Source organism: Vulpes lagopus, chromosome 21 (genome assembly GCF_018345385.1).
Source record: "Vulpes lagopus strain Blue_001 chromosome 21, ASM1834538v1, whole genome shotgun sequence".
Classification (NCBI taxonomy): domain Eukaryota; kingdom Metazoa; phylum Chordata; class Mammalia; order Carnivora; family Canidae; genus Vulpes; species Vulpes lagopus.
In genome coordinates, this window is record NC_054844.1 from 32,589,235 (window position 1) to 32,617,145 (window position 27,911).

General features: G+C 35.3%; 1 protein-coding gene across 1 annotated transcript in view; it reads left to right on the forward strand.

Annotated features, from left to right (window-relative positions):
- The window catches only part of LOC121479771 (mucin-19-like), a 111,908-nt gene extending 90,799 nt beyond the window's left edge, over positions 1-21,109 (forward strand). Inside the window, exons 79-89 of the mRNA XM_041735581.1 lie at positions 1,174-1,272; positions 7,672-7,767; positions 13,205-13,258; positions 14,381-14,410; positions 16,494-16,525; positions 16,612-16,774; positions 17,117-17,154; positions 18,209-18,319; positions 19,307-19,346; positions 19,978-20,086; positions 20,750-21,109. Of these exons, the coding sequence (XP_041591515.1) occupies positions 1,174-1,272; positions 7,672-7,767; positions 13,205-13,258; positions 14,381-14,410; positions 16,494-16,525; positions 16,612-16,774; positions 17,117-17,154; positions 18,209-18,319; positions 19,307-19,346; positions 19,978-20,086; positions 20,750-20,933 (956 nt within the window). The 3' untranslated portion in view covers positions 20,934-21,109. The remainder of the gene's footprint in view (positions 1-1,173; positions 1,273-7,671; positions 7,768-13,204; positions 13,259-14,380; positions 14,411-16,493; positions 16,526-16,611; positions 16,775-17,116; positions 17,155-18,208; positions 18,320-19,306; positions 19,347-19,977; positions 20,087-20,749) is intronic.
- The last annotated feature ends 6,802 nt before the right edge of the window (positions 21,110-27,911 follow it).

Consider the following 27,911-nt stretch of genomic DNA (forward strand, 5'->3'; position numbering starts at 1 on the left):
GACAACCCAAGAAGCCCGAGTTCCCTCCCACCCCTTATGCAGCCAGTCACCCATTTTGACTCCCTCTTAAGGTTCCTCTCATCAGCATCCCTTTCCCCTGTGATTTTGCTGGGCTGTCAACTGTCCTAATCCCTGCAATTGTTCCCCTAGCTCATCTTCACCTAACCTAGAGCTGTTCAAAGGGTGTTTCCCAGACCAAGAACATTAAGCTTCATGGGAACTTTGGGGGAAATGCACGTTTTCAGGCCCAGCCCCCTACAGTCAGAAGCTGTGGAGGAGCCCAGCACACTGTGTGAACAAGCACTCTCAGCAACCAACACGTGGCACAGTGGACACCTTTTCCTCTCTTTCTTCTCACATCCGTCCCAGTGTTCCCTGAAGTCCAGAGTGAGACTGGGGGAACCTCCAGAAACCCTTTCATCACAAAGTCCTCCACCAACTAAAATCCTCCAGTCCTTCTGATTGCTTTCAGGACAAGCCAGAGGTCCTGTGGCAACTGTGAAAAGTCACTGTTTTAGTATCCACCATGGGATTGCTCTTTCTGGATTCATAAACTAAGCTGGTGCCTGAGTTCCTCTTCTTGCCAAACAGTTTATATAATATGTATTTTGCAAATTCTGTCTGGAAGAAATTAGAGTTTACATGACAGTAACTTGCCAAATGATATCCCCTAGAGCAGCACAAACCCAGAACCTTGGTTGCTTCCATGCAGATTAGTGCATTTACGTATATTGTAGGGGCATGTCCCTGAGATTCCATCTCCAAATGTTGAATCGTAGTGATATTTTTACTCAGTAGAAGTCAATATCTATGGCTTTTGTTTGCCTTGATCTTTCTATAGGTGTTTTTTATTTTATTTTTTTAAGATTTTATTTATTCATGAGAGACACAGAAAGTGAGAGAGGCAGAGACACAGGCAGAGGGAGAAGCAGACTCCATGCAGGGAGCCTGACGTGGGACTCTATCTCGGGTCTCCAGGATAAGGCCCTGGACCGAAGGCGGCGCTAAACCGCTGAACCACCTAGGCTGCCTGCGCCCTATATGTGCTTTTTAGTAGCATACTCTAATTTGTATAGATCTTTTATATAAATAATGTCAGTTTTGTAATATATAAAGTGTGATAATCAGAATCTTGCTATTTGGAAATAAATGCCTTTCTCCACTTTTTTTCAGTGACTTCAGAAGGTTCAGAGTCCTTCAGAAAAGCACCAGGGTTTGAGGACACAAGTGGTGTCCCAACTGCTCCAAGTTCATCCTTGGGCGTCAGACCAGGTATGGACATGAAACATCTGAATCCTCTCTCTACTCATCTTAGGGTAGTTTCTAATGTCTTCTTAAGATTTCATTATTGATGATGTATGTGTGCACAGCTTCATGAACTGACTCTTCTTATTGTGGTGAACCTAATATCTTGTTTCTCTCACATTAGCTCAGACATGGTGTATTTTGCCGTCCTAAATTCCCACCTTTTGGCTTCTGCACCTGAGTCTTGGGTGTGATACTGTTTTGAATTGACCTCTTGTCTACAAATATGAGTCCAGAAATAATCCAGAAATAAGTCCAGAAATAATCAAATACATGAAACAATGTCATCAATGTTTATTTGGAAAGTACTTTAAAACAGGGTATAACACCAACTCTTCTCCTTATTTAAATATCTCATAATACACAATTTTTAAAAGATTTTATTTATTTATTCATGAGAGACACGGGGGGGAGAGAGGGAGAGAGAGAGAGAGAGAGAGAAGCAGAGACACAGGCAGAAGGAGAAGCAGGCTCCATGCAGGGAGCCTGATGTGGGACTCGATCCTGGGTCTCCAGGATCAGGGCCTGGGCTGAAGGTGGCGCTAAACCGCTGAGCCACCCAGGCTGCCCCTATAATACACAATTATATATTTTGACTAGAAGAACTTGATCACTGGCAATTTCAAATCTAGTGCTCCAAACAATGAAATGATACCATCTCAATCATGTTGAGTTGGTTTAGAATTTCATTCAGACCATGACTTTTGTAAGAGCAATACATGTAAAACAAAACAATGAGAAGTCTCTTTTATCAGAACCCAATATGCAAGAGTGATGTAGATGGATATAAAAACTGTCGACCATTTTAAGAATATATTTCCTTTACTGGCTTCTGTATGTTTCCTTTTAAAACTACTAATATACCATTTTAAATCTACAGTAATATATATGATTTACCAGTACTGTGTTTATCTAGTAGTGTAACAGGAGTGCCCATTGGAAGTACCACTGGAGCTATTGATGCCATCACAACTAGATCAACTTTCACTGGCATCAGCTCACCTGGGCTATTTGGTATTGCTCTATCATATGCTTAGCTGTGACCTAAAGTTTTCATGAGAAGTTTAAGTGAATTTAACAATGCTGTGGTTTTAATTGCTGTGATTTTAGGACAAGTGAAGAGGAGTAGTTTGATCATTTTTATCTCAACTGTCTCAACTGTCTTATATACTATAATTGCCAGATAAAAGTGCAAGCTGCCATTGAAATGTGAACTTCACATAAATAAGGAATACCTTCTTAGTAAAAGAATGTCCCATTGAGATGTGATTGTTATTTATCTGGAATTCAAATATACTCAGTGTCTTGTGTTATTATTCACTAAATCTGGCAACTCCATTGCGGACTGATAGCCATTGTTCCTTTCAATTGGGATCAGCAGAAGAGGGGTTTGTAGCCACTGTTGTAGCTACTGGTGACAGCACTTTTGGAGCTGAATGAGCACAATCAGAATAAATCCAGACAATGAAAATGTGATTTCTTTACTTAAAATTTTATAGAGACAATGTGTCCTGAGGAATTTAATTATTATTTTTTGTGTAATGTCAAAACTGGAGATCAGAAATAAATCAAGAGCTTTTTGTTGTGTACATAACATCATACTAGTACTCGAGAGAACAGAATAGTCATGTACTTGTTCTCTTAGAACTTGATTTTTGAGCAAGAGAAATGAATATTTATATACATGCAAAGGCAAATTCCAGATATGGCACACATAAATCAAAATCAAGGAAATGCTCCATGACAGGCTTTTGAATGGGAACTCAGAGGAAATTCTAGTAAGAGAACCAATTAATTGGAGTTTAAAACAGCAGAGTTATTCTATTTTGGAAATAATATGATATTATGATAAGTGCAGTATGACTATATGTGCTTTAACTTGGGCAAAGACTCACAACATGAGTGAACTGAGTGAAATTGTAGGATATGTTGAATTTCATGGCAATAAAGAGCAGTCATATTTCAGCTGTTGGGGTCATAGAATTGAAAACAAAAACCTCTCTGGAACCAGAGGCCCAGGTCCCAAGACAGTAGAGAAAGAAAAGAGTTTTATAATTGAATAAGTACTAAACTAGAAAGGATGCAAATTACTGGCAATTCACTAAGATTGTAAAGACAGGAATCTCACAAGCAGACAATGCTTTACATATATTTTTTCAAGAAAAATGATTACTAATTCTCAAGTGAGGGGACTTTAAAACACCATTTATTATACACAGTTTATCCTAAATTCACCTGGTAATTGGGGTAACAATTTGATTATTTAACTGGCTTTATACAAGGGCAAAATAAACTCCAAAGGGAGGAAGGTTTGTAACTAGAGGGAGATAAGGGTACTATCTCCATTCATGTTTACATTTCTAGGATACAGCTCCTAGAGTCTTGGGAAAGACCTTCCTGGGTCATCAAGCTGGAAGAGATCTATTCATATTTTTAAAAAAGATTTACACACATTTTAAAGACAGATAAAAAAAATCTAAAACGACAAGTTTTCTAAAGCAAATGGTCTAAGAAAAGGAAGGGGGTTGTCTCTCCTTATTTCCACCAGAGAGAATTAAGCCTCTTATTTTAAATGTTTATTTGTCCTTACACAAACCATCCTCCAAAGATGATCAAGTTCATATTTTAATTAGCTAACTTGTTTTTTTATTGTAAAATTAAGCCATACCTAAGGTCTTGTTTGAAGCAACCTCTGGAACTGGAAGTGACAGTACCCCTGGGAAAGCAGGCACTAGATCCCCAAGTCCTAGGAAATCAGGCGAGTCGGGTCCTCACTTTCAGCTGTGTCCAACCATACCTCCCTCAGCAGGGTGTGATGTGGACTAAACGATTTTTAATTTGCATTGATGATCTTAGAATTGGGTAGCATTTAAGCTCAATGGGGAACCAGTGGGGGTGGAAAAGAGCTAGGAAAACACTGGCTGTATACATTGACATTTACACAGACCTCCTTCTGCAAACCATAAGTATCACTGGGCCCACATCTATAGTGTTTAGAGGGACAGAGAAGACTGAGACATGACTAGGATAGATGGCTCTGGATCTCATAGTGGAGTTGAGGGCATCTCAAAGGAGAGGGGAGTAAAAAGAGGTGCTTAATAATGGTAGAACATAGATAGCATCAACTAGAGTTTACTTCCAAGGTTGAAAGGCCCCAACCTGAACAGAAACTACTGAGAGAAGATCTGAAGCTAGCAAAGCAGAGAACTGGTTGTCAGAAAGAAGAAGGAGAAGGAGAGGATTGGGGGAGAAAGAGGATGAGGAGGAGAAGGAGAAGAAGAGGAGAAAAGAAAGAAGTCTTTAAAGCTAAGGGCTCAAAAAAACATAATAGTAATTAAGAGTTAGAAGACAGACAAAGGAAAGATGCCACTTGAAAAAAGAAAAAGAACCCTCCCTTCACCATAAACAACATAAGAGGAAGCCCTTGATCTGAGAAATCTGGTGAGCCACACAAAAGGCTCTCTCTCCCCACTATGTAGGATCACCTGCTATGTTTCAGGAAAATCCAAGGCAGAAAAACATGAAAAAGAAAAATAAAATTCCAATATATATAGAAAGCTATTCATTTGCATACATTTTTAGCCATTCTCAGCAATAGCAAGCAAACTTTAAAATCTAGTCATGAATCAGAGGAAACAAAACATTAACAAGAATTTAAACTGCAGATATAGACATCAGAATTATAAATTTAAAACACCGAGGTCAAAATAGATAAACAATAGGAAGATGTTAAATTAGACCTGATGAAAACACAGGAGAAATATTGAAAAATAAAGAAAAATTATCTAAAAAATACAGACTAATTAAAGGCTACCACCAGAGAATGTATATGAGACTGAAACTCAGCATGGCAGGAGCCATAGAGAATAGAATTGAAAAGATCCAAAAAATACCACAGGCATTTTTTTTTAAAAAGGTAAAGTGAATCAGAGTCAGACATCACTACAGGAAACAGACAAAAACATCTAACATATGTCTTATTGCAGTTTCTGGAGAAGCAAAAGCAATGAAACAGAACTAATATTTAAAACTGCAAATCAGGACAAGTTTCCTGCAATTAAAAGAGAAATACTAAATTTACATATTGAAAAGATCTGTCATATACCTGGAAAATTAAATCCTGAATAATTTGGTGAGTTATTTTATAAAACTGTTAGAGAAAGGAAAGAAAGAAAGAAAGAAAGAAAGAAAGAAAGAAAGAAAGAAAGAGAGAAAGAAAGAAAGAAATCAGTTAGCCTTGAAGAATACATTCTCTAGAACTTGAGGTAAAAAGAAAAGGCATTTAAAAAGACAGAAAATCAGGCTGGCATCAGACTCATCAAGACAGGGTAGCATTAAGAAACTCAAGGAAGGGGACACCTGGGTGGCTCAGTGGTTGAACGTCTGCCTTTGGCCCAGGGCATGATCCTGGAGTCCCAGGATCGAGTCCCACATCGGCTCCCTGCATGGAGCCTAGGTCTCTCTCTGCCTGTGTCTCTGCCTCTCTCTCACTGTGTCTCTCATGAATAAACAAATAAAATCTTAAAAAAAAAAGAAACTCAAAGAAGGAAAATGTGGAGTAAGGGTTGTTACTGAAGCTAAATGTAATTCAGGTATCAAGCTCTAGGAAAATAGTTGAAAACATGAAGGAATTCAGAGAATTATGTACCCATGAACCCTTCATAATAAAAACACTAGAAGATGAGTATTAAGCAACAAAGAGATGCTTTGAAAATGACCAAAATGATTATAGCACTATTTTTACCTGTAGCTCTCAAACTAGAATCAAAGTTGAAAGAAAGGTGGAAGAAAACTACATAATTTAAATTTAAATTTATTTTTATAATTTACATACTTGACCAACTAAAAATATCATAGTAATAAATAGATGGGGAAGTTGTGGAAAGCAAAGGCAAATGAAAAAATAAATATCCTTACTACTTACAACCCATTGACATGTCCTTGAAATAGGTAGAGTGACATTTCTTAAAGAATTCAACTGACTGGATGTTAATACTTTGCTTAGGGCAAAAGATAATCTTAGCCTGATGCCCAGGATCCTGTAAGTCTACTTTAACATGTATAAATTCTTTTGGAAACTTCCTTTATCTCTACTCCCCAAAATACATGTTGGCAATCACCTGCCAAGCATATGATCCACCCATATTTATTGGAAGGGTCTCATAACTGAGGTTTTATTAGATGGTAATAACTTTTCCCAACAATATCTAGCCCTCTCAAGGTTTTAAAAACCTTGCTTCCAAAATTTCTTAGAGATTTTCAGTATCCTTAACTCCCTCTCAACTTGAAAGTGTATAATGCGCCATTCCTCATGACCCCAGTACAGTTATTTCTGCCCATGGGGCCTGTCCTTGTGATTTAATAAAACCGCCTTTTTGCATCAAAGATATCTCAAGGATTCTTTCTTGGCTGTCCACTCTGAACCCCAACATCTTTCCTACATCAGCAATAAGAAAGAAGATGAAATAATATTGGTGATTAGGTAATAGTCAAACATTATTTAAAGCTCATGAACCAGATGAGAGAAGCTCAAGTTTATTAAACTAGTAAAAACAAATAGTATTAAGAAAGAAAATGGCATTTGAATTAGAAAATACAGAATAAGGGGAGGATAAGGGAAGAAGAAATATAATAATAATATAATAATAATAATTATTATTACTTATTTAGGGAGAACCAGTAGATACTACCTGAAAGAAAATTGGGAGAGTGCTAAAGGGGTTATATAAAAATATTACTGTAAAATATAACTTATCAAAATAGAAATAAAGCAAAAAGCCAAAGAAGGAACAATTTAAGAGTTGCATAGCAACTAACAAATGGATGAAATTAGAATCGAAAAGCACACAAAATAAGGTTTAATAATAATTCCCATTAATTTTTAGGGAAACTTTTTTCAAAATTAGAAAATATATTAATAGAGTTTGCACTAACAGACCTAAGGGAAATAAAAACAACTGTTATCTACATAGAGGCTAATAAGACTTTTGACAAATGTTCAATAATAATTTCTAATGGGGAAAAAATCCCAAAATAAACCAGCTGCCCAAGCTGTGTTCATATATAAACACTTTTCCTAGAACCAGTATCATGCAATTAAGCAAATGAACCCCTCAACCTCTGTAACCTCAGTTTTCTTATCAGTAAAAATATAATCTATTGAGTGACATAGTGATGAGAATACAATGAAATAATGAATAAATGTATGTCAAAGTGCATTTTTGGAAATATATAAAGGGTAATATTGCTTTAGAAAAATGGAAATTTTTGTACTATTTTTGATGGAAGTTAATTTAAATCAGAATTACCTATTTCCTAGCTTAAGAAATTCTGGGAATGAGGCTTTCTTATTTTTTCCCTTTATAGTAGGTACATCTGAAACATCTGGTGGTGTAACCAGTGGAGATGAAAATAAACCTGCATCACCCAGCAGCAGTACTACAAGCTCTTCAGATAAACCAGGTGATATTAGCTAAACACAAAAAGTCACAAATATCAGATATTTATTTAGTTGGACATCCTTCCTGCTTAAAAAAAATAGTATTGCAATTCAAATATTATGTGAGTTAGAAAGATTGCCATTAAATTCTTTGTTACTCAGTATTTAAGAACTATCGGGTTATCAGTGCAACACATGATTCACAGATAATGAGAGTAATCTGAAAGTTCAAGTGATCTTCATTACTAAATAAGACTAGTGCAGAATTTTGAATCTGATATTCTTAGATGGCCAATATAGAAATCACTAGAATGTTACCTGATGCAACTTTAACTGAGTTAAGTAAGAAAATAGTAGTGACCATCTAACATTTCATATTATATTTGGTCCTTAAATGTTTTTTTTTTTTTGAGTTAGGGACATTTGCTCACCCAGTTAGTTACATTTTTTCATCTAAGGTTTGCATTGCTCTACACAAAATCACTTAGACAACATATAAATTAAGAGTATTAGATAACTACAAAATGATATGTTAGCTATTTTTGCATTTTATCAATAATATAATTTTCCCCTAATAGAAATATTTGAGAGTTTGATAAATTATTTTTTCTTAAGTAATAGGCTTCTGGATATTAAACAGTTATCACACATCAGCAAGTATATTCAAATTCAAGTTAGAATTTTTCATTTTGCAATCTTTAGTAGTACCTTTAGTATTCAGAAAATTTCATGATTTAGTATGAGAAAATGTCATGATTTAAAATATTAACATATTTCTTTATAAGTTCTTTATTGAACAGAAAAGTGATCTAGAACCTTGATGAACAGTTTTCCCATTTCTAAGAATAATCAGTAATATTGCCTTCTGAAATGTCTAAAAATTCAGAAAATAATTTACTCCCTAAAATCTGTACACACTGGTTAAAAAAATTCTTCTTTTCTAGAATTTGCAAATAGGACATGACTATACATGCCTCATTTGCTTAAAGCTCATCTGATGGGGAAATATGCAATGAGTGTATGCACTGTGCAATGGTTATAGCCACCCTTTAGTAAACAATGTTTGTGTCTCTTGATACTTAACTTCTTTCAAGGGACTAAAGATATGGACCAGAGAGGAAAAAAAAAAGAGAAAAAGAAGGGGATTGGTAAATATTTCTCATGAAATAGGCAAAAAAAAGTGCTTGAAAAATGTAGTTGATAAAATAATACTGTTTTTATACTTTATTTTTTGCTGGATATATTGAGTACAACTTAATAAATTAAATAAAGATATGAGGTAGTCATTTACCATCATATAATATCATTTGTAAAGTCATCTTAATCTGTTTTTGCAAAAATAAAACGATAATCACAAAAAGTATATTAAGCATAGAATGAACAAAATACTTTCACATATTTTCCCTTTCTTGAATCCTATAACCACCTGTGCAGTTGACAGTATGTTAGGGATTATTTGATTATTCATATTTTGTAAATAAAAAATCAATGTGTTTAGTCATGAGTATGTTTTAGGGCTAAAACGGGGCCTAGATGGTTGATTATTCATCCAGTCATTCTCCATTATAAGACAGGCCACCAACATGGTGGATTTCTGTCAAACTAGAGACAGAAGTTCTTTTTGCCTTGCTTATTCTAGTTTACAGTTATGTTCCCAGTGCCTACCTTAGTACCTGACTTGATAAATATCTGGTGGATATCTGGTGAGTATGTAAAAAAAATGAATAAGAGTTCCCAATATGGTAAAGGATTCAGAGGTTTTATTTTTATTGAAATAAAAATAACAGACTGTATGGAAGAGAACCTTCCAGAAGGATTAGAGATATGGGAAGGAATAGGCTATTTGCTGCTCTGCTCAAGTAGTGAAGGTTTGCTGGAAACAGGTACCATCCACATGCATTACTGTTGAGATCCATGTCCCCACAAATCTAAGGTTTTGATCCTCATCTGTTATCTCGGTGGAATTCTTAATAATAGGATCTCAGATCTAGAGCATTCTTGCTGATGCCACTTTGTTGTAGAATTGGTTGCATTAAGCTAAGACCAGGAGGAGGTAGAAGCATTTTTTTAAAATAAGCATATAGAAGAGATTTGTTTAAATCATTGTGGATTCTACAGGATAGAGTAGAAATAATTGTGATACAGAATGGAAGCAGGAGCTTAGAATAAAAGAGACAAAGCCCAACATGGTCTTAGAATGCCAAAGATGATAGAGGAAACCAAAATTTATATAAACTTAATGTTAAAGGATGACAGAATATAAAGTATGGTAGGACCAATTGTTTTAAGACTTCAAGCAGAACGGTAATTTAAAGTTTCTTGAATGAAAATAAACTTGAGGTTTCATGGGCTGCCTGGGTTGCTCAGTCAGTGAAACATCTGCTTTTGGCTCAGGTTACAATCCTTGGGTCCTGGGATGGACCCCTGCGTAGGACTCCATACTCAGTGAGGAGTCTGCTTTTCCCTCTCCTGCCCCTCCCCACTGCTTGTACGCACTATCTCTTACATACATACATACATACATACATACATACATACATACATACATACATAAAATCTTTATTTAAAAAAAGAAATTTGAGGGTTCAGAGGCTATTAGAGTATTAGCAAACTAGTATGTTGAAAAATGCAAGAGCATGACTTGTATGATGGGATATTCCCTTAAGCTGAACTCGGAGAGAAGCTTCTGATAGTTAGATATGAGACAGGACTAGTGGGGGTAGTCACATAATCTGTAGGAAGGAATTAAAGTATAGGAAACCTTTAAAGACATCTTGGATGCAAATTTCCAAATATATGTCTCTAATCTTGACTTCTCTGAAAGTCTAGATTCATACTCAATTTCTAACCTGACATTTCCATTTGGATATTTAATAGGCATTCCAAAATTGACATGACCTAAACAGAATTCTTGTTTACTTTCATACCTGCAACCTGTTCTCCCATATCAATCCCATATCCCTGTTCTTCCCCATATTAATAAACAGTACCATCACTGACTCAGTTTACTCACAAAAATTTTACAATTACCCTTGATAGCTCTCTTCTTTTTATTTTGCACCCCCCACACAAAAACAAAGGCTGTCAATGCTACTTCTAATACATTATAAACCCATTCATTGTTCTCAAACTCCTTTATCATCATTCTACCCCAAAGCACTCATGAATAGTCTGAATTCCTGAAATCACCTCAAACTAGTCTTCCTACTTTTACCTTTTATCATATATTCTATATAGAGCAGAAAGAGGGATTTTAAATATATACAAATATATCATTCCTTTACATAAAATTACATTCCATTGCATTTAGAAAAATGTCTAATTTCCTTCCCTGGATTCACAATAACTTGAAAAATTCCATGTATTTGTCCTCACATTCTAATAGGACTCCCTGTAATCTCCAATGATTCAAATACATTCACTTAGTTCTACTTCTCTAGCACATGTACTTCATTTCAGTCTATGGCTTTTGCACTGGCTATTTCCACTGCCCTGAATGCTATTTCCTTAGAGCTTCACATAGCTTTCTACTTCATAGCAGATCTCAGAATAAAAGACTGTTTTATCTGAGACCATCATCTGAAGGATCAGAAACAACTAGAACATCTGTTATAGGTTCAGAGGCAAACATACTATCATCTGGAGTGCCAGGGACATGAGATGACAGGACCAGTGGCTGAAGTATTAGGAACAACTAGGTCGTCAGCTCGTATATCAGGGACAACTGGGCCATCAGTTGGATGATCAGAGACAACTGGAACATCTGTTGTACAATCAGAAACATTGTATTATCAGCAGGATTCACAAGGACATCAGGATCAGGACTTGGGTTAGGAATAACTGGACCATTTGCTGAAAGATCAGGAACAATTGCACCATCTGTTATAGGATTAGGAACATCTACACCATCTATAGGGTTGACAGGGTCAACTGGACCATCCATTGGAGGACCAGAGACAACTGGAACAATAGCTAGAGGATAAGGCACTATCGCTGGAGCATTAGGGACAACTAGAACATTAATTAGCTAGAGGAGGGATGCCTGGGTGGCTCAGTGGTTGAGCATCTGCCTTTGGCTCAGGGCGTGATCCTGGGGTCAGGATCGAGTCCCACATCGGGCTCCCTGCATGGAGCCTGCTTCTCCCTCTTTCTGTGTCTCTGCCTCTCTGTGTGTGTGTCTATCATGACACACAGAGAGAGATAAAATAAATAAAATCTTTAAAAAAATAATTAGCTAGAGGATCAGAAAAAAGTGGAGGTCTCTGTCGTAACAGTGGGGACTACTGGAACATCCATAGGAAGATCACAGACAACTGGACAATCACAGGAAGAATCAAGAACATCTGTACCGTCAGGAGAATAGACAGAGACCTCTGAAACATCACTTGAACTAGTAACAACTGGACCATCAGCTGAAGGATCAGGGATAACTAGATCATTTCCTGGAAAATAAGAAACAATTGAAACCTCTGTTTTAAATTCGGGGAACACCAGACCATACATAGGAGGATCACAGACAACTGGATGGTCTGCTGAAGAAGCAGGGACAACAAGACCAGCAGCTGGAGGATCAGGGACCACAGGAAAATCTATTTTAGGTTCGGTTGGAGTGACAGGACAATTAGCTCATCAGCTGGAGAATTAGAAACAACTAGATAATCAGCTTGCAGACCCAGAATCATCTAGAATCTCATTAGAAATGAGAGAATGTCTGTCTTATATTCACATGATCCACTTCCAGGAGGTTAACTCTGATTCTCCAGTGGAAGAAACCCAGAGAAAATTGCATCTAAACTTATGATCAAGAATGAATTTAGGCTCTAACTTCCACAGAGACAGAGAGAGGTTGCTATTGTTCTCAATAACTATATTTCATAGAGACAGACCATGGAGGTAGGTCTTTGAGGAAGACATTCTTGGTTGCAAAACTATTCAGAAACTGGGGAAAGATTTGTATTTCAAAAGAAGAGAGAAAGAATTTACAGCTACAGGTTTTCTAAGTAAATTTGCCAAGAAAAGGAAGTCTAGGCACCTATAATCAGGAAGAAACCTGTCTAAAATTTTGTCAAACTGTTTTTTATGGCATCTTGATCAACACAGATGTGTTCTGATTTTTTTTACTCTATTATAACTCCCCTAAAACCTAATACAGGACAACCAGGAAATCAAGTTATAGGAAGTAAAAGATTTAGTTGTGAAAAAAGTTTGTATCATTTAGAGAAAGTGACCTATAACTGAGAAATTTACCAGGGTCATGGGAAAATATTCAATTTATTTCTATCAGCAGGGGATTGCTAAAGTAGAGCTCTTATGTTTCAGCCACAGAAGCATGCACTAGCATTAGTGAATGCATTAGTACACTGTAGGTGCTTTGAGACTCTTGTTTCATTTGGAGATATCTTAGGACATTTTCTTCTGAGACCATAAAAAGTTCATTGCTCCTCCTTTCTTCATTTTTAGGGACCTCCAGGGAAGCATTTGAAATAAAAACTGCTCCTGGAATTTCTGCCACAGGTAAGTCAAATAATAATAAATGAACTTTCCTTGGTGGCATCTCAGAAGACAGACCAGTTTACCAGGGGGCAAACTCTAGCTTCTTCAGTTGCCACTTCTGTTTTTCCCTTAGCAGTCCCTGATTCCACAGGAGTCAGGGAAACCTGAAACTGGAATGCAAGTAAATGAATGCAAGTAAATGAGTACCTATGTCTGTTAGGTCATTTCTCTCTCCTGTTGCTGGTTTCTGCTAATCTGCTAAGCATTTATAATTGGGGATTAGTTTAGCCTCCCTCAGTAATGAGAAAAATTTGTTCCCCCAGACTCCCACGTCATTAACTAATTTCCTTTCTGTTTTTCTGTAACTATTGGTTGTTGAGTCCCCTTTTCCTAAACATGTAACAATTTTAAGTTCCTTTCAAACATTCTGTTACTTCTAGGCTGACCTTTTGTTTGGTAGGTAGAATAAAAATATTAATTTGATTTTTTAGAAGTTTTGGAAATAGAATTTGAAATTTTTTGACTAAATTGTTGAGTTGACCACAATATGTGATATGTGAAGACTTAAAAAGAAACATGCAGCCAACATAGAGCATTTGGTGCGGGTGGAGATGGAGTAAGATTAAAATATTTCAGGAAGTTATAAAGAGGATGAAAGTTCTTAAAGGACCAAAAATGGAGAAGTAATAATACTTAACATTTTTCCTATATCTTAATTATCTTTTTCCTTTTTGAATATATATTTTACTGTCTTATTTTTTTGTATATTTTTAATTGGAGTTTGATTCGCCAACATATAGTATAACATCCAGTGCTCATCCCATCAAGTGTCCCCCTCTTACTGTCTTATTAATTGGAAGCATCTGTCAAAATAAATTTGAAGAGAAATTTACCTTGATGTTTTCTCATTTCTCCTTTAGACTGCCATATTCCCCTCCCATTAAAATTTGAGCTTCAAAGGGAACATTCTCTAATGGTGGAATTTGAAATGCCATGAGGAGCAGAAAGGGAAGTTAGGCAGCAATAAGTCTGTTTGTAAGACTAGGGATATAACCAGTTATTTTCAGATATTAGATAACTATTTTACCCCAAAACAATTTCAACAACTTTAGAGGCTAATATGAGGTGTCTGTTTTTACACAGGGTGTCCACCATCACATCCACCACCTCCAGGTAATGATACTTCCACTTAAAATTCAATCATTCTACATTAACTGTTCTTCTCATAAATCAAATATTAGAGGTCATACCAATAAAAGTCACTAGCTAAAAAAAAAAGTCACTAGCTGTGGAAACGTTACAGGATAGGAATACTGAAATGGATGAATTTAGCTTTTATGCACCAAATAGTGAATGGTAATCTGTTTTCTCACCCACAATCTAATACAACCAAATCAAACAAATGCATCTTGTTATTTGCCCAAAATAGAGTTTACCTACTAAATAAAGTATTTTATGTAATTATATAATATATTCATCAAAAATTACAATTTGATAGTATTTTTTAAACTAGAAAATTCCATATTTTTTGAGGATTGAATTGTAGCAAGAAAAATTAAAGTTAATCAAAGTTAAAAAAATTTTAGAGGATTTTGAGTTCCCATATTCTTAAGCCAACATGATGTGTTTTGTAAAGATAGAAATTACCCCCAAAAATCATTCTCTCATCTTAGGATATAGTGGGAGAGGGGTATTTTAGAAGAAACATAGACAATTTTCATATAAGGCTGAAAATAAATTTCACAGTAAAAAATGTGAAATATGTATTATATATTTTAGTATATGTGCTGCCGAAGCAAGCACGAGATATGTATTATATAGCGAGCACATTTTACGTGTCACATTTGTGTTACTTATGTTGTGTAGTTTGGAGAAGTCCTTAGTATTTCACTACAGAATTAGACTTTTAGAACAATGCATAGACTAGTTCAGAGTATATAAATGAGAGAAGTGAGACTACATTGAGAAGGGAGATTGAAGCCATACTGTGTTAGACCTCAGAAGCTAGAATGCTAAAAGAAGGTATTTCTTTTTCATCCGACGTTTTTAACCAAGGGCTGCTCAGTTGGTTAAGCGCACAGCTCTTGGTTTCAATTCAGGCCATGATCACATGGGTTGTGAGCTGGGCTCTATGCTCAGCAGGGAGTCTGCTTGAAGATTCTCTTCCTCTGCCCCTCACCCATGCTCTAGCTTTCTCTCAAATAAACAAAAACTTTTTTAAAAAAAGTTTTTAACCAAGGCAATGAGGAGATGAAAATTAAACTTTAGAAAAAAATATTCTACCTCTGATACTGAGAATTGGTTGGATCAGGAAGAGGTCTGAGTCAGAGTTACCTTTGGAAAAGCCCAACTATGCTAAATTAAAGAGAACAAAGTCCTAGAGTAGTACTGCAGCAGGTATAACCAGGAAAGGAAGGGGTTGAAGTGAAGATGAAGATACAGGGTTTTGTGGTCAATAAGATGCCAAGTGATGGAATGGAAGGAATCAAAATGACTCCTAAGTTTTGAAAGACTAGTTTGGTTCTCAGCAGGAGGAAGCCAGTTTTGATGAGAAACTGGTTTCAGAGGCAATATGATAAATCTGTTTTGTGCATATTGAGTTTGAGGGTCTCATCTGCCTCGATACTATTAGGCCAAAGGAATCCTGGGACCATAGTTAACAAGCAGTGTCTGGACTGGAGCTACAAGTTTGAGAGTCATCGACTTGACATTACAGTGGACACTGGAGATTGGTAGAAAGTACCAGGGAAAGGGCAGAGACAATGAGAGGGAAGGGAAAGAGCTGCTAATAAAGAAAGGAATTTCAAAGTATTGAATTTGAAGGAAGGAGAACATTTTCAAGAACATGAGAGTTAAAAATGTCAGCAATTATAGGGAACTTGAAAAAGTGATAAAGGGCCTTAAGGACTGCTAATTACAAAGTCTTAGTGAGTTTTAGGATTATGGAGATAGAAGTCAGACTGCAAAAGAGTAAGTAAAATAGTAGTGATAAGATTCATTGACCACTACCAACAGAAATTACTAACTATCCTATACTGCGATTGTAAAATAGGAAATATATCTAAACTCATTAGAAACAGTTTACTCAAGTAAGTGGATGTGATTTATCCACCTTAAGGTGCCATACAATTCTCCATAATTCTATTTCTGAAACCCTAGTTCCAATTGCAATATTGGCCACCTGGTGGTTATCTACACATAATCAATGGTTCTATTTTGCCAAATTTAATTAGCATTTATCATCTCTTGTTAACAGTTTGTCTTGGTCCACTGGGAGAAAAGAAATCTGTAAGTACAGTTTTTCTCTGCTTTAACCCAAATTTGCTGCCATTCCTGTATTTGAATAGAAGTCTAAACTTGGTCTGTGTCTGTAGCCTGGAGAGGAATGGACTGCCAATTGTTACACATGCACCTGTACTGATGCAAATACTGTAGACTGTAACCTAAAGAAGTGCCCTTCTGCACCCACATGCAAAACTGGAGAGAGACTTGTAAAGTTCCAAAATAATGATACCTGCTGTGAAATTGGATACTGCGGTATGTATTCACAGTACATTATATGAATTGAATAGTTGTTTACTTATTCACACATTCAAGAGATATTTATTGAGCTTCTAATATATGCCAAACTCTATGCTAAATGGGTGTGATCCTAACAGAATTGTACTTGCCCTCTGAAAGTTCACTATCTTTGGAGTGAAGGAAACCCAGCATTAACAACCATGAATATAATCAGTAGATTAAAGGAAGATGATGATGTTATGGGAAGAAACATTTTAATTGGTTGATAAATATGATCTTATACACAATTTATGGTTTCTAAATAAAAACAGAACTATAATGTTTATCTTATGATAAAATAATGTATTTATTTTTCAGAACCAAGAACATGTTTGTTTAACAGTATTGATTATGAGGTAAGGCTGTTTTTACCTTAAAATATTTTTATTTATATAATTATGAATAAATGCAAGCTCTTTCAGCTTATAATATGGAAAAAAATCATACATAATGGTGGAGCAGAATATGTTCATTTTTTTCCTATATTCATTTCAAAAGGAGCATGAAATGTAGTACTCAGCATGGCTCACTTCAAAGGAGAAAAATATACTTGATCATTAACTACCTAACTTCTGAATAAAATTTCCCAGGGGTATGACCAGATGGAGAAGGCACACTCTGTGACATTCAAATCAATGAACAGAGTTAAACTGTAATTATTACCAGAAAGATCAGAAGGCCAAACTGTCAGAGATCAAATGAAAAACCCCCAAAGACTAGAACCCCATTATGTGAATACATCAACATATATATTCAGGGCTGGATTTTGACAACTGATTTGGCATTTTGGAAAGTAATTTAACTTTTTAGAAAAAGTACCCGGAAGTCATAAAACTCAGATGGTTCTCAAATTGATAATACATTTGAACTGGTGATACTAAATATTTAAAAAAAGTCTAAAATAAAATCTATGCAGTATGCTAAGAAATATATAAAATGGGGATGGCTGTGTGGCTCAGTGGTTGAGTGTCTGCCTTTGGCTCAGGTCGTGATCCCAGGGTCCTGGGTTCGAGTACCACATCAGGCTCCCTACAGGGAGCCTGCTTCTCCCTCTGCCTATGTCTCTGTCTCTCTCTCTCTGTGACTCTCATGAATAAATAAAATCTTAAAAAAAAGAAAAAATACTTGAAAAATATAATAGAGTACCTGAATAGGTTACTAGAGCATGTGAATCTTCATTTGAGGATTAAAAATCTTGCCGCCTTCTGTGCTTTCAAGGAAGCACATTGGTTTACTCATGGAAGTAGAAGTCTTTCAATCCACTTTTTCTTAAAAATTAGTCACTGAAAGTGCCTCTGGAAATTCATTAAACATTATGAATTTTATTTTTTTTTACAGATTTTATTTTCAACCTCAAAAAGAAATCAAAGTGAATAATTACTCTGTTCTCTCTTCCTCCGTGCCTCCCAGATTGGTGCTTCATTTGATGACCCCAACAACCCATGCATCTCCTACTCCTGCTACAACACTGGTTTCGTTGCAATAGTCCAAGACTGCCCAAAGCAGACCTGGTGTCCAGAAGTAAGTCATCTTCTTAAGTAATGATCAACAGCATCCATTTCCTATAAACACAAGCTGTCTTTTTTCTCATTTGGAAAAGTATGTGTCTGGCCAACAGACATAAATTCCTTGTAGATTCTGTTTCAGATATGTTTTGCACCTTTTATTGCCAAGTATATTTTTCATACCAAAGCTATATTTGCAGGCTCTGTAAAACTTATTTTAGTGCTATTCTAGAAGAAGTAAGTTACTTTAGAAAGCATTATACTATCTTTAAACAAACAAAAATTCTTTTTTTTTATTTTTCCAAGACTCAGAGATTCCAAGTTGTCAATTCCTATAAAAATACAAAATTTTCATAAAATCACATATAAATATACTGTTCAGATCTTTCATTGTACCACAGTCTTCATATTTACCTCCTACAGCAATATGGTGGGGGTTTTCTATTAATGAATACTAAGTTTTAATCAAAGTAATTAGCTAATAATAAATGATCACATTTTAAGGTTCAACTTAGCTTTGATTTTTCTTTCTGAAGATATAATTGGTAATATTGCTTAAAGTTTGATTTCAGTACTCCAGTGTTGGATTTAAGTATTTATTGAGCTTTTACGTTGAGACATTGATGGGTGTAAAATTAAAACAATGTGTAAAGTAAAAATCCTGCCTATGAGAAACTTATAGTATCTAGTAGTAATATTATTATTAAAGTATTTTTCAATTAAAATAAGGGAGGAGTATTTTTTTTTTACTTCTTTGCATGTTATTTTAAAGAATAATTTAGTTTAAATATGTTTTCCCTTTCTATTCACTATTGAAAAATTTTAGCATAAATATGCAGACTCAATGCTCTTTCATCCATGCTTCCTGGATCTGAGATCAACCTGTTTATCTGTTCCATTTTCCCCTTTGTAGTGTTATTTCAGTAAGTTAAGAAATGTTGTATTATTTACACAAAAATATAGACATTTTTAAGTCTTTTTTCTATTTCTCTTACCCCTATAGGAAGACAGAGTCTATGATTCAAAAAAATGTTGCTATACATGTAAGTAGCATTAAGCTCCACATGTAGAGGAAATGTCAATTGTTGACAAAAAATTAGTATTTGTTTAAAACAAAATGGCGGATCATTAGTAGAAAATTTCCTGTGTTTTTAACATAACAGATAATCTAACCTATATGTATAAACTAACAATTGATACTTGTTCCTAATGAAGTTACTTTTTCATGTTGGTTGAAACATTCTTCCCAGTAAAAACCAGTATGTTTATAAAAGAGAAATTTAATTCTCATGAAAACAATGTAGTTTGCTCTCCTAATAGCAGGTTGTGTTGTAAATTGATATACTACATCATAAGAATGATCAAAAATGAGAAATCAATGTCAAAAACAATTAATTCCTTTCATCTTCCCTTCCCTCCCCCTTCTTCCCTCCTCCTTTCTCCCTCCTCCTTTTCCTGTGATAGTATGATAAATAAGAAAAATATAACATTTATTAAAGATAATTATTGAATATTAGCTGGGTCCCTTGTGTTGGGTGCTTAAGTAGTTAATCCCTTCAACAATGCTGTGAAGTATTTTTTCTTGTTATTTTGTACTTAAGGTTAAGAAAACTGAAACTTAGCAATTGTTAATGTGAAACCTCATTTCTGACTCTGTTATCCATTTTGTTTTAGGTAAGACTAATTGTCGATCTTCACTCATGAATGTGACTATTAAGTACAATGGTTGCCAGAAAAGAATTGCGATGGCAAGATGTGTAGGGGAATGCAAGAAGACTGTCCGGTGAGTTTTTCTTTGAATGTGTACTGTGCATTAATTTTTTAAAACTGTTGGAGGAGTTTAAAGCTTTTAAAATATTATATGGAATATTTTTTACATAACAGCTAATGACTAAGACCTGATGAAACAAATATCTAAAATATTAAGATTTGAGAAATAAACATTTTCAATAGTGATGGATCAATTAAAGTAGTTTTCTAAATAAAGCAAACATAGTATGTTCATGCCAAATGTATTTATTCTCACAAGGTGATTACAAAGAGTACTTGAGCAAATACTGCTGCTCAAAAATGTATTTCTAAACTGTCACTTGCCTTTTAGACAAAATATTTTTTTCCTTCATGGATACTTTAATGTATAGATTAATATATGGAGAATAATAATTTGGCATGAAGTTGTATATTTAAAATCTGTTTATAGTTTTGCACTATAATGCTCTAATTATGAGCTTATACATTTCCATTTTGGATTCTTTTCGGTCTTACATAAAGTATCACTGATTGACGTTAGAAGTTCATGGTAAGAGGGAAATGCAAGGTGTAAGAAAGAATAAGTTGGTTGGAAGGATTGCCAAATCACTTTGACAATTACAATATGAGCATTGGAGTTAATTTACTTCAGAAGATATCCCCAAAATACTTATTGCTGAATTTTCTTTTCCTTTAGGTACAATTATAGTCTCTTTCAGTTGACAAATTCATGCCTTTGCTGCCGAGAAGATAACTACGAGTTCCGAGAAGTTACCCTTAACTGTCCTGGTGGCAGTACAATACCTTACAAATATAGGCATGTCACATCGTGTTCTTGCTCAGACATATGCCAACAATCTGTAACCCCAGCAGTCAGTTAATGCTTTATAACCCTTCCATGTAGATCAAGCCAACTATTTATTTTATAAATGATCATAAATGATCACTAAGTAGAATAACTGCTAAACATTTGTATCTCACTCAAAAAGTGAGGAGCTCTCCTTATGAGGCATTTTGTTCTCTCGTTAACTGGATCTGAAAAATAAATACAAGTTTGCAAGCAATTAGTGAGCGTATGTTTTTATTGATAGCTATAAGAATGCTATACCGCAAGGAGAAACTGAGTCATGTCACGGCTTTCCAATGTATTTTTCTACTCTTTTATCTTGTGTAGACATTATCCTTTTTTGTCCTTTCCCTTCACAGCTAAACTTACTGAAACTAAGTTTTTGTTCTCTTTCTTGACTTTTCTATGCAAGTTACATCACCCCTTTCATTCTATGACAACTTCTCTGCTTAAAGCACCAGTGACCTTCTAATTCTTGAAGTAGAATCTGATTCTATTTTCACTCTTTCTTTCTTGAAACATTTTCCTTGCTGTTTCTGCGATATCATTTTTAAAGCACTCCCACATTTGTAGACACTTTCACTGTTGCCAGTCCTTGACATCTCAGTTCTCCGAAGTTGCATCCTGTTCCTCTTCTCATATTACTCAGGCTCCTTGGATAACTTTCATCAACCCGGTGGATGTGTTTATACACTGAGGATTTACAACATGTGTCTCCAGTCCCAAGCACTTTTCTGAGTTACAGACACACTGATACTACTCTGAATTTGCACCTCTAACTGGATGTTCTATAGACACCACAAACTCAGCAAGACTAAAACTCTCCACTTGTGTTTTGATTACCATTGAAGTAGTTAGCTAGAAGGAGAAGTTGAGGTTTAATAACATCAAGACTGTCATCTTTAGTATATTCTAACATCTTGCTGCCCACACACATATCCTTCTTCCTATGCATATATTTCTAAATGTGCCTTGTACAACATTATTTACATAAATAAAAATGTACATTTATTAACAACTGCCCAACCTAATTTATCATAATCCGTATGTGTACCACTCACCTTTCTATGTAACTTGGACTGATGGTAAATTTAACATTCCTTATATACTATGCCCAGTGGTAGGGAAAGAAAATTCATATGTTAGTATGTTGGTTACTACCAACAAAAGATTAATAATAGCTAAACATAGATGTATATTTACCAGATGTCACTTCTATAGCTGGTTCCAAGGCTCTTGACTTTCCTCCATGTCTGTCACTCATTCCAGCTTTTTTACGTCTCAGTCTGTACCAGACATTGTCTGTTAGAAAAATTATGAGGGATTTGAGCCCTCAAAAATCCAACTGGATAAGTTGTAGGAGTTTTTCAGTATCTTTTACCTCAGAGAATGATAAAACAGAGTAAAAACAAAAAACAAACAAACAAAAAAACCAAAAACCAAAAAAAAAAAAAAAACAAAACAAAACAAAAAAACCCACCTACATCTCAGCCCTTACCATATGGCAGTAATTCTGTTTTCCCTTGATAGCCAGAATTGATCATCCCAGATAGTATGATGATAGCCTTTTCTGCTTAGAAAGGCTGCTTTGGAGTCAAAAAAAAAAACAAAAAACAAAAAAAACCTCAAAATGGCTAGCAGGGAGTTTCAGCAAATGGAAGAAAATGTCAATGTTGACTTACAGTTCAGCTAAAATCACCTCCTGCAATCAACACACTGAAATTGCAGGACAGTATCCTTCAGCGTGTCAGAGTGGAATTCTCCATAGGTCAATTTTTCAGGATTTAGCATCATGAAAAATAAGGAATTAAAAAATAAATGATGCAAGATATATCTGTTGCCTTTTTTATTTGGAAATAAATTCCTTGGCTACAGGAAGTGCTGTGCAGCATTTCATAGTAGTGAATAAAATACTCAATAAGCCCATGGATAGCAGCACTTTCTAGGGCATATTGGCCATAAAAGGAAAAATCAAAATCAATAGCAGTTTATATCAGAAGAAAGCAAATATTGCCCTCTTCCTAACAGAAAAGGATCAAAGTTTTATTCACTTGTTACCAGGTGGTTGACTGACACCCATGGTGATGCCAAAAGGCAGATCATTTTATTTTTGGCATTGTGGTATCCATACTGGCTCCAGTAAAGTGAATTTAGTCTTTCCAGCCCATGTATGACCTCCATCCTACCCTAGCTGCTACCTTATTCATGAACCTCAATTTGTCAGCTCCTAAGTAGGATGGGAAAGATTTACTGACAACCACAAATGTGATGACAATTAACACATACTGCTAATTACCTGATTCTCTCATGAAAATTCCTAGTAGGAAACCTCTGGTAAGCACTCACTTATTTACATTCAGACCTGGATCTATTCTGGTTGACCCAAATGATTTTGCTAAACCTTCGTGTCATTCTCTAATTTGTATCTCACTCAAAAAGTGAGTTCTAATTATGAGATATGTTCTCATGTTGAGTGGATCTGAAAAATAAATGCAACTTTGCAAACAATTAGTGAGCATATATATTTATTTGATAGCAATAAGAATTCCACATATCAAGAAGAAACTGAATATCATGGCTTTCCAATATACGCTTCTACTCTTAATCTCATGAGGTCATTATCTTGTTTCATTTCTTCCCTTGGTTATTTATACAAATTATTTGCTACTTCTTGGGAATCAGTGTAAATCTTGATTTCAAGCCAACCTTCTACCAAGCATAATGACCAATGAGAAATTTCCTTCCCTGTTGTCTTTGTTGATCATGCCTGGGACAAACTATAATGCCACACAACTCACTTTTCACAGATACTGGGGCCATTGGTAATCTGGCCTTGGGGTTATCGGTAATCTGGCTTTGAGCCTTAATCCTTTTGTGTCAGCTGGTCATAAGCAAGTTCCTCCTTCAAAAAAAAAAGGGCATAAATTTGAAAAAAGAGGTGGCAGCCAGATCGGTGGAATCACATTTGCAGGCATTAAAAACCATCCATGGATCTGCCTTTTCCCTTTGAGACTTTAATGGGGATAGGGGGTTCATTCTGTATATATGACTTCTAATTGATAGGAGATTGCTGCTACAAATGCCTAATTTCATGGCTATTTAAACAAGATAATGCCCCATCCAGAATGAGTTGCTTTGGTTCTTGGTTACCTGTTATTGCCAGGAGCCAGCAAAAAGCTAGTTTTTGTTAATAGAATAGCTGCTCCAAAAGGTGGTGTGGCCTTGCTCCAAAAGCCTCCCATGTTAATTGCAGAATTATTCACAATAGCTTAGGTTTGGAACTATTGACAGATGAATGGATAAAGAAAATGTGGTGTATGTACATAACAAAATACAAAATATTATTCAGCCATAAAAAAGAAGAAATCCTGCCCTTTGTGGCAACACAAATGAAACTGGAGGGCATAATGCTAAGTAAGATAACTTAGCCAGACAAAGGAATATAATGCATGGTATCACTTGAATGTGGAATCTGAAAAAAAAAAAAAAAGTAGAACTTATAGAAACAGAGTAGAAAATGGCTGCCAAGGTTTGGGTAATTAGGAAAATAGAGAGAGGTTGGTAAATGCATCCAAACTTTCAGTTGTGAGATGAGTAAAATCTGAGGATTTAACCCAGATGAGGATTTATAGCTGGGTGGCTATAGTTGATAACACTGTATTGTATTATTGAAATATATTAAGAGATTGGAACTTAAATGCCTCACCAAAAAGAAAAAAAAAACAGTAAAATGTAAATATGTAGGCGATGGATGTGTTAATTAACTTGATGAGAGAATCCGTTCATAATGTATACATATATAAAATTATTGTGTTGTACACTTTAAATATCTTACAACTTATTTGTCAATTATACCTCAATAAAGCTGAAAACTTTTAAATGTACATATTTAATGTATGCAACTAATGAATTTGGGGAAAAGTAAACACCTATGAAACCATCAATGAAGGCAATAAATATATCCATCACCTTCCAAATTTTCCTCTTGTCTTCTTTATTATTATCTTAGGTTTGTTTGTGTGGGGGGGAGGAAGTAAGAACACTGAACATAAGGAAGGTTTGCCCTCTTAATAAATTATTATACTATATAATTAAGCATATTATTATTATTAGCTTAGTTATTATTAATTAGTAGTATATTATTGTTATTTATAGGCACTATGCTATATAGTAGATCTCCAGAACTTATCTTCCATAACTAAAACCTTATGCCAATTGGCCATCACTTCTCAATTTTTCCCCTCCCTTTGGGTCCTAGCAACCACCATTCTACTCTCCGCTTCTATTGATTTGGCTACCTTAGATTCCACATATAAGTGAGATCATAATGTATTTGCCTTTATGTGTCTGGCTCATTTTACTTAGCACAATGTCCTTCAGGTGCAACCATGTTGCAAATGGCAGTTTCCTTCTTTTTAAATGCTGAGTAATATCCCGTTGTATGTATATATCACATATTCTTATTGACTCATTTGTCAATAAGCATTTGTTTCCATATATTAGCTATTGTGGATAATCTTTCAGTGAACATTAAAGTACAGGCATCACTTTCAGATCTTGATTTAATTTCCTTTTGATAAATATCCAGTGAGGGGACTGCTGGTTTCTATTTTTAAGCTTTCCATACTGTTTTCCACAATGGTTGCCCCAATTTACATGCCCTCCAACAGTGCACTAGATTTCCCTTTTCTCCACATATTTACCAACATTTGTCTTTCTCTTTTTTAATAGCAGCCTTCTTGATGGGCATAACATGATAACTCATTGTGGTTTTGATTTGCATTTCCCTGGTGATTAGTGATGCTGAGCACCTTTTTATATACTTGTCAACTACTTTTATGTCTTCTTTGAGAGCTCTTTTCAGGTCTCTTTGTCATGTTTTAATTGGCTTATTATTATTAATCAATTCTATTGGCTACTGAGTTATATGAGTTCTGTATATATTGAATATTAACCCCTTATCAAATAGCTTTCCTATAAGTTGTCTTTTCATTTTCTTATTGTTTTTGCTGTGTAGAAGCTTTCTAGTTCAATGTATTCCCTTCTCTTTAGGAGGGGTGCATGGAGCGAAGATAAACAAATATATGTCTGGTGGTGGTAAGTGCAGGGCAAGAAGTTAGAGATAACATCTTCTAGGAAAGACATTTGAGAAACACCTCTCTGTTAAGGTGAAGTTTGTAAAAAGATGTGAATGAAGTGAGAGGATCATGTGGATTTCTAGGGCCAGAGCTACCTAGAAGGTCCTGTGTTCTTTGCACAGTAAGGGCAAAGTTACTGAAGTACGACCAGATTATTGTTTAAGATAGGAAATTAGGGCAGCCCTGGTGGCACAGCGGTTTAGCCCCGCCTGCAGCCCGGGGTGTGATCCTGGAGACCCAGGATTGAGTCCCACGTCGGGCTCCCTGCATGCAGCTTGCTTCTCCCTCTGCGTCTCTCTCTCTCTCTCTCAATAAATAAATAAATAAATAAATAAATAAATAAATAAATCTTTAAAAAAAGATATGAAATTAGAATATCTTGGTACAATGAGAAAGAAGAGCATGAGTAGATGAGGTCAGAGATGTCTGCAGATTTTGGAGGACTTGGAAAGATTTTAGACTTTATACTTGGAGCAATGGACTTTGAAAAGGGGCAGGCGAGGAATCTGATCTGACCTTCATTTTTATATACCATTGTGGCTACTGTGCAGATACACGTACTAGATAAGAACAGAGGGAAAGAAAGACCAGTTAGGAGGCTTTTACAATGTCTTGGTGAAAGATAATGGTAGCCTGGATGAAGGTGATGTTCATGGCAGCAGTGAGAAGGCCAGATTCTGGATGTATTTTGAACACAGAGCCAAGATTTGTGATGGTTTGGATATGATGTGTGAGGGAATAAGAAGAATCACTAATAGGAAGTTAATAGGTACTATTCAATTTTATCTGCAATGAAATATATATCCTCCAGGTTCTTGCCTGTGATTATAATTAATTATAACTGATCATTACCAAAAGCTTTGTTCATAGAAATCTTCAGCCTGGCCCTTCCATGTACACTAAATTATATCCTTGGGGCAAGGAGATGATAAATAAAATGATACCAGCTAGTATATTTCTTCTCACTAGAGATAGAGAAAATAGAACCATTAAAATTGCAGGCTCTAGAACTAGATTGCTTTGGTTCAAATAATAGCTTACCCTGCTCCAATTTTGTAATACTACATAAATTCCCAACCTCATATTAAAAATAACATTTTTATTGATATATAACCAATAAAGATGATATGCCATTGAGATAGAGCATAAAATTCACCCTTTTAAATCATACAACTTGGCAGTTTTAAGTATATTCACAAAGTTGTAACAACTATCACCACTACATAATTCCAGAGCATTTTCATCACTCGAAAAAGAAACTCCATGCCATTAGCAGCCACTCTCCATTACCTCCAACCCCTGGCAATCACTAACCTGCATTCTGTTTCTATGGATTTGCCAGTTCTGAACATTTTGTGTAAATGGAGACAAATAACATGTGACCTTTTAAAAACTTGATTTAAATTCAATTTAGTTAACATATAGTATATTATTAGTTTCAGGGGTAGAATTTAGTGAGTCATCAGTTGCATATAACACTCAGTGCTCTTGCATCAAGTGCCTTCTTTCATGCCCATCACCCAATTATCCCGTCCCCCAACCAACTCCTCTCCAGCAACCTTCAGTTTGTTCCCTATAGTTAAGAGCTCTTATGGCTTGCTTTTTGTGTCTGGCTTCTTTTGTTAGCATAATTTTCCCATTTCATCTAGATTGTGGCATATGTCAGTATTTCATTCCTTTCTATAGCTGAATTATATTCTATTACTAGGCTCTCTGATTTTTAGTTTATTCATTCATGAATATTTTGGGTTGATTTTTTTGGTTATTATGAGTAATGCTACTATGAACATTTGTATGCAAGTTTTTATGTGGACATATATTCTGAATTCTTTTATGTATATATCTCAGATCATATGGTAGCTCTATGTTCAGCC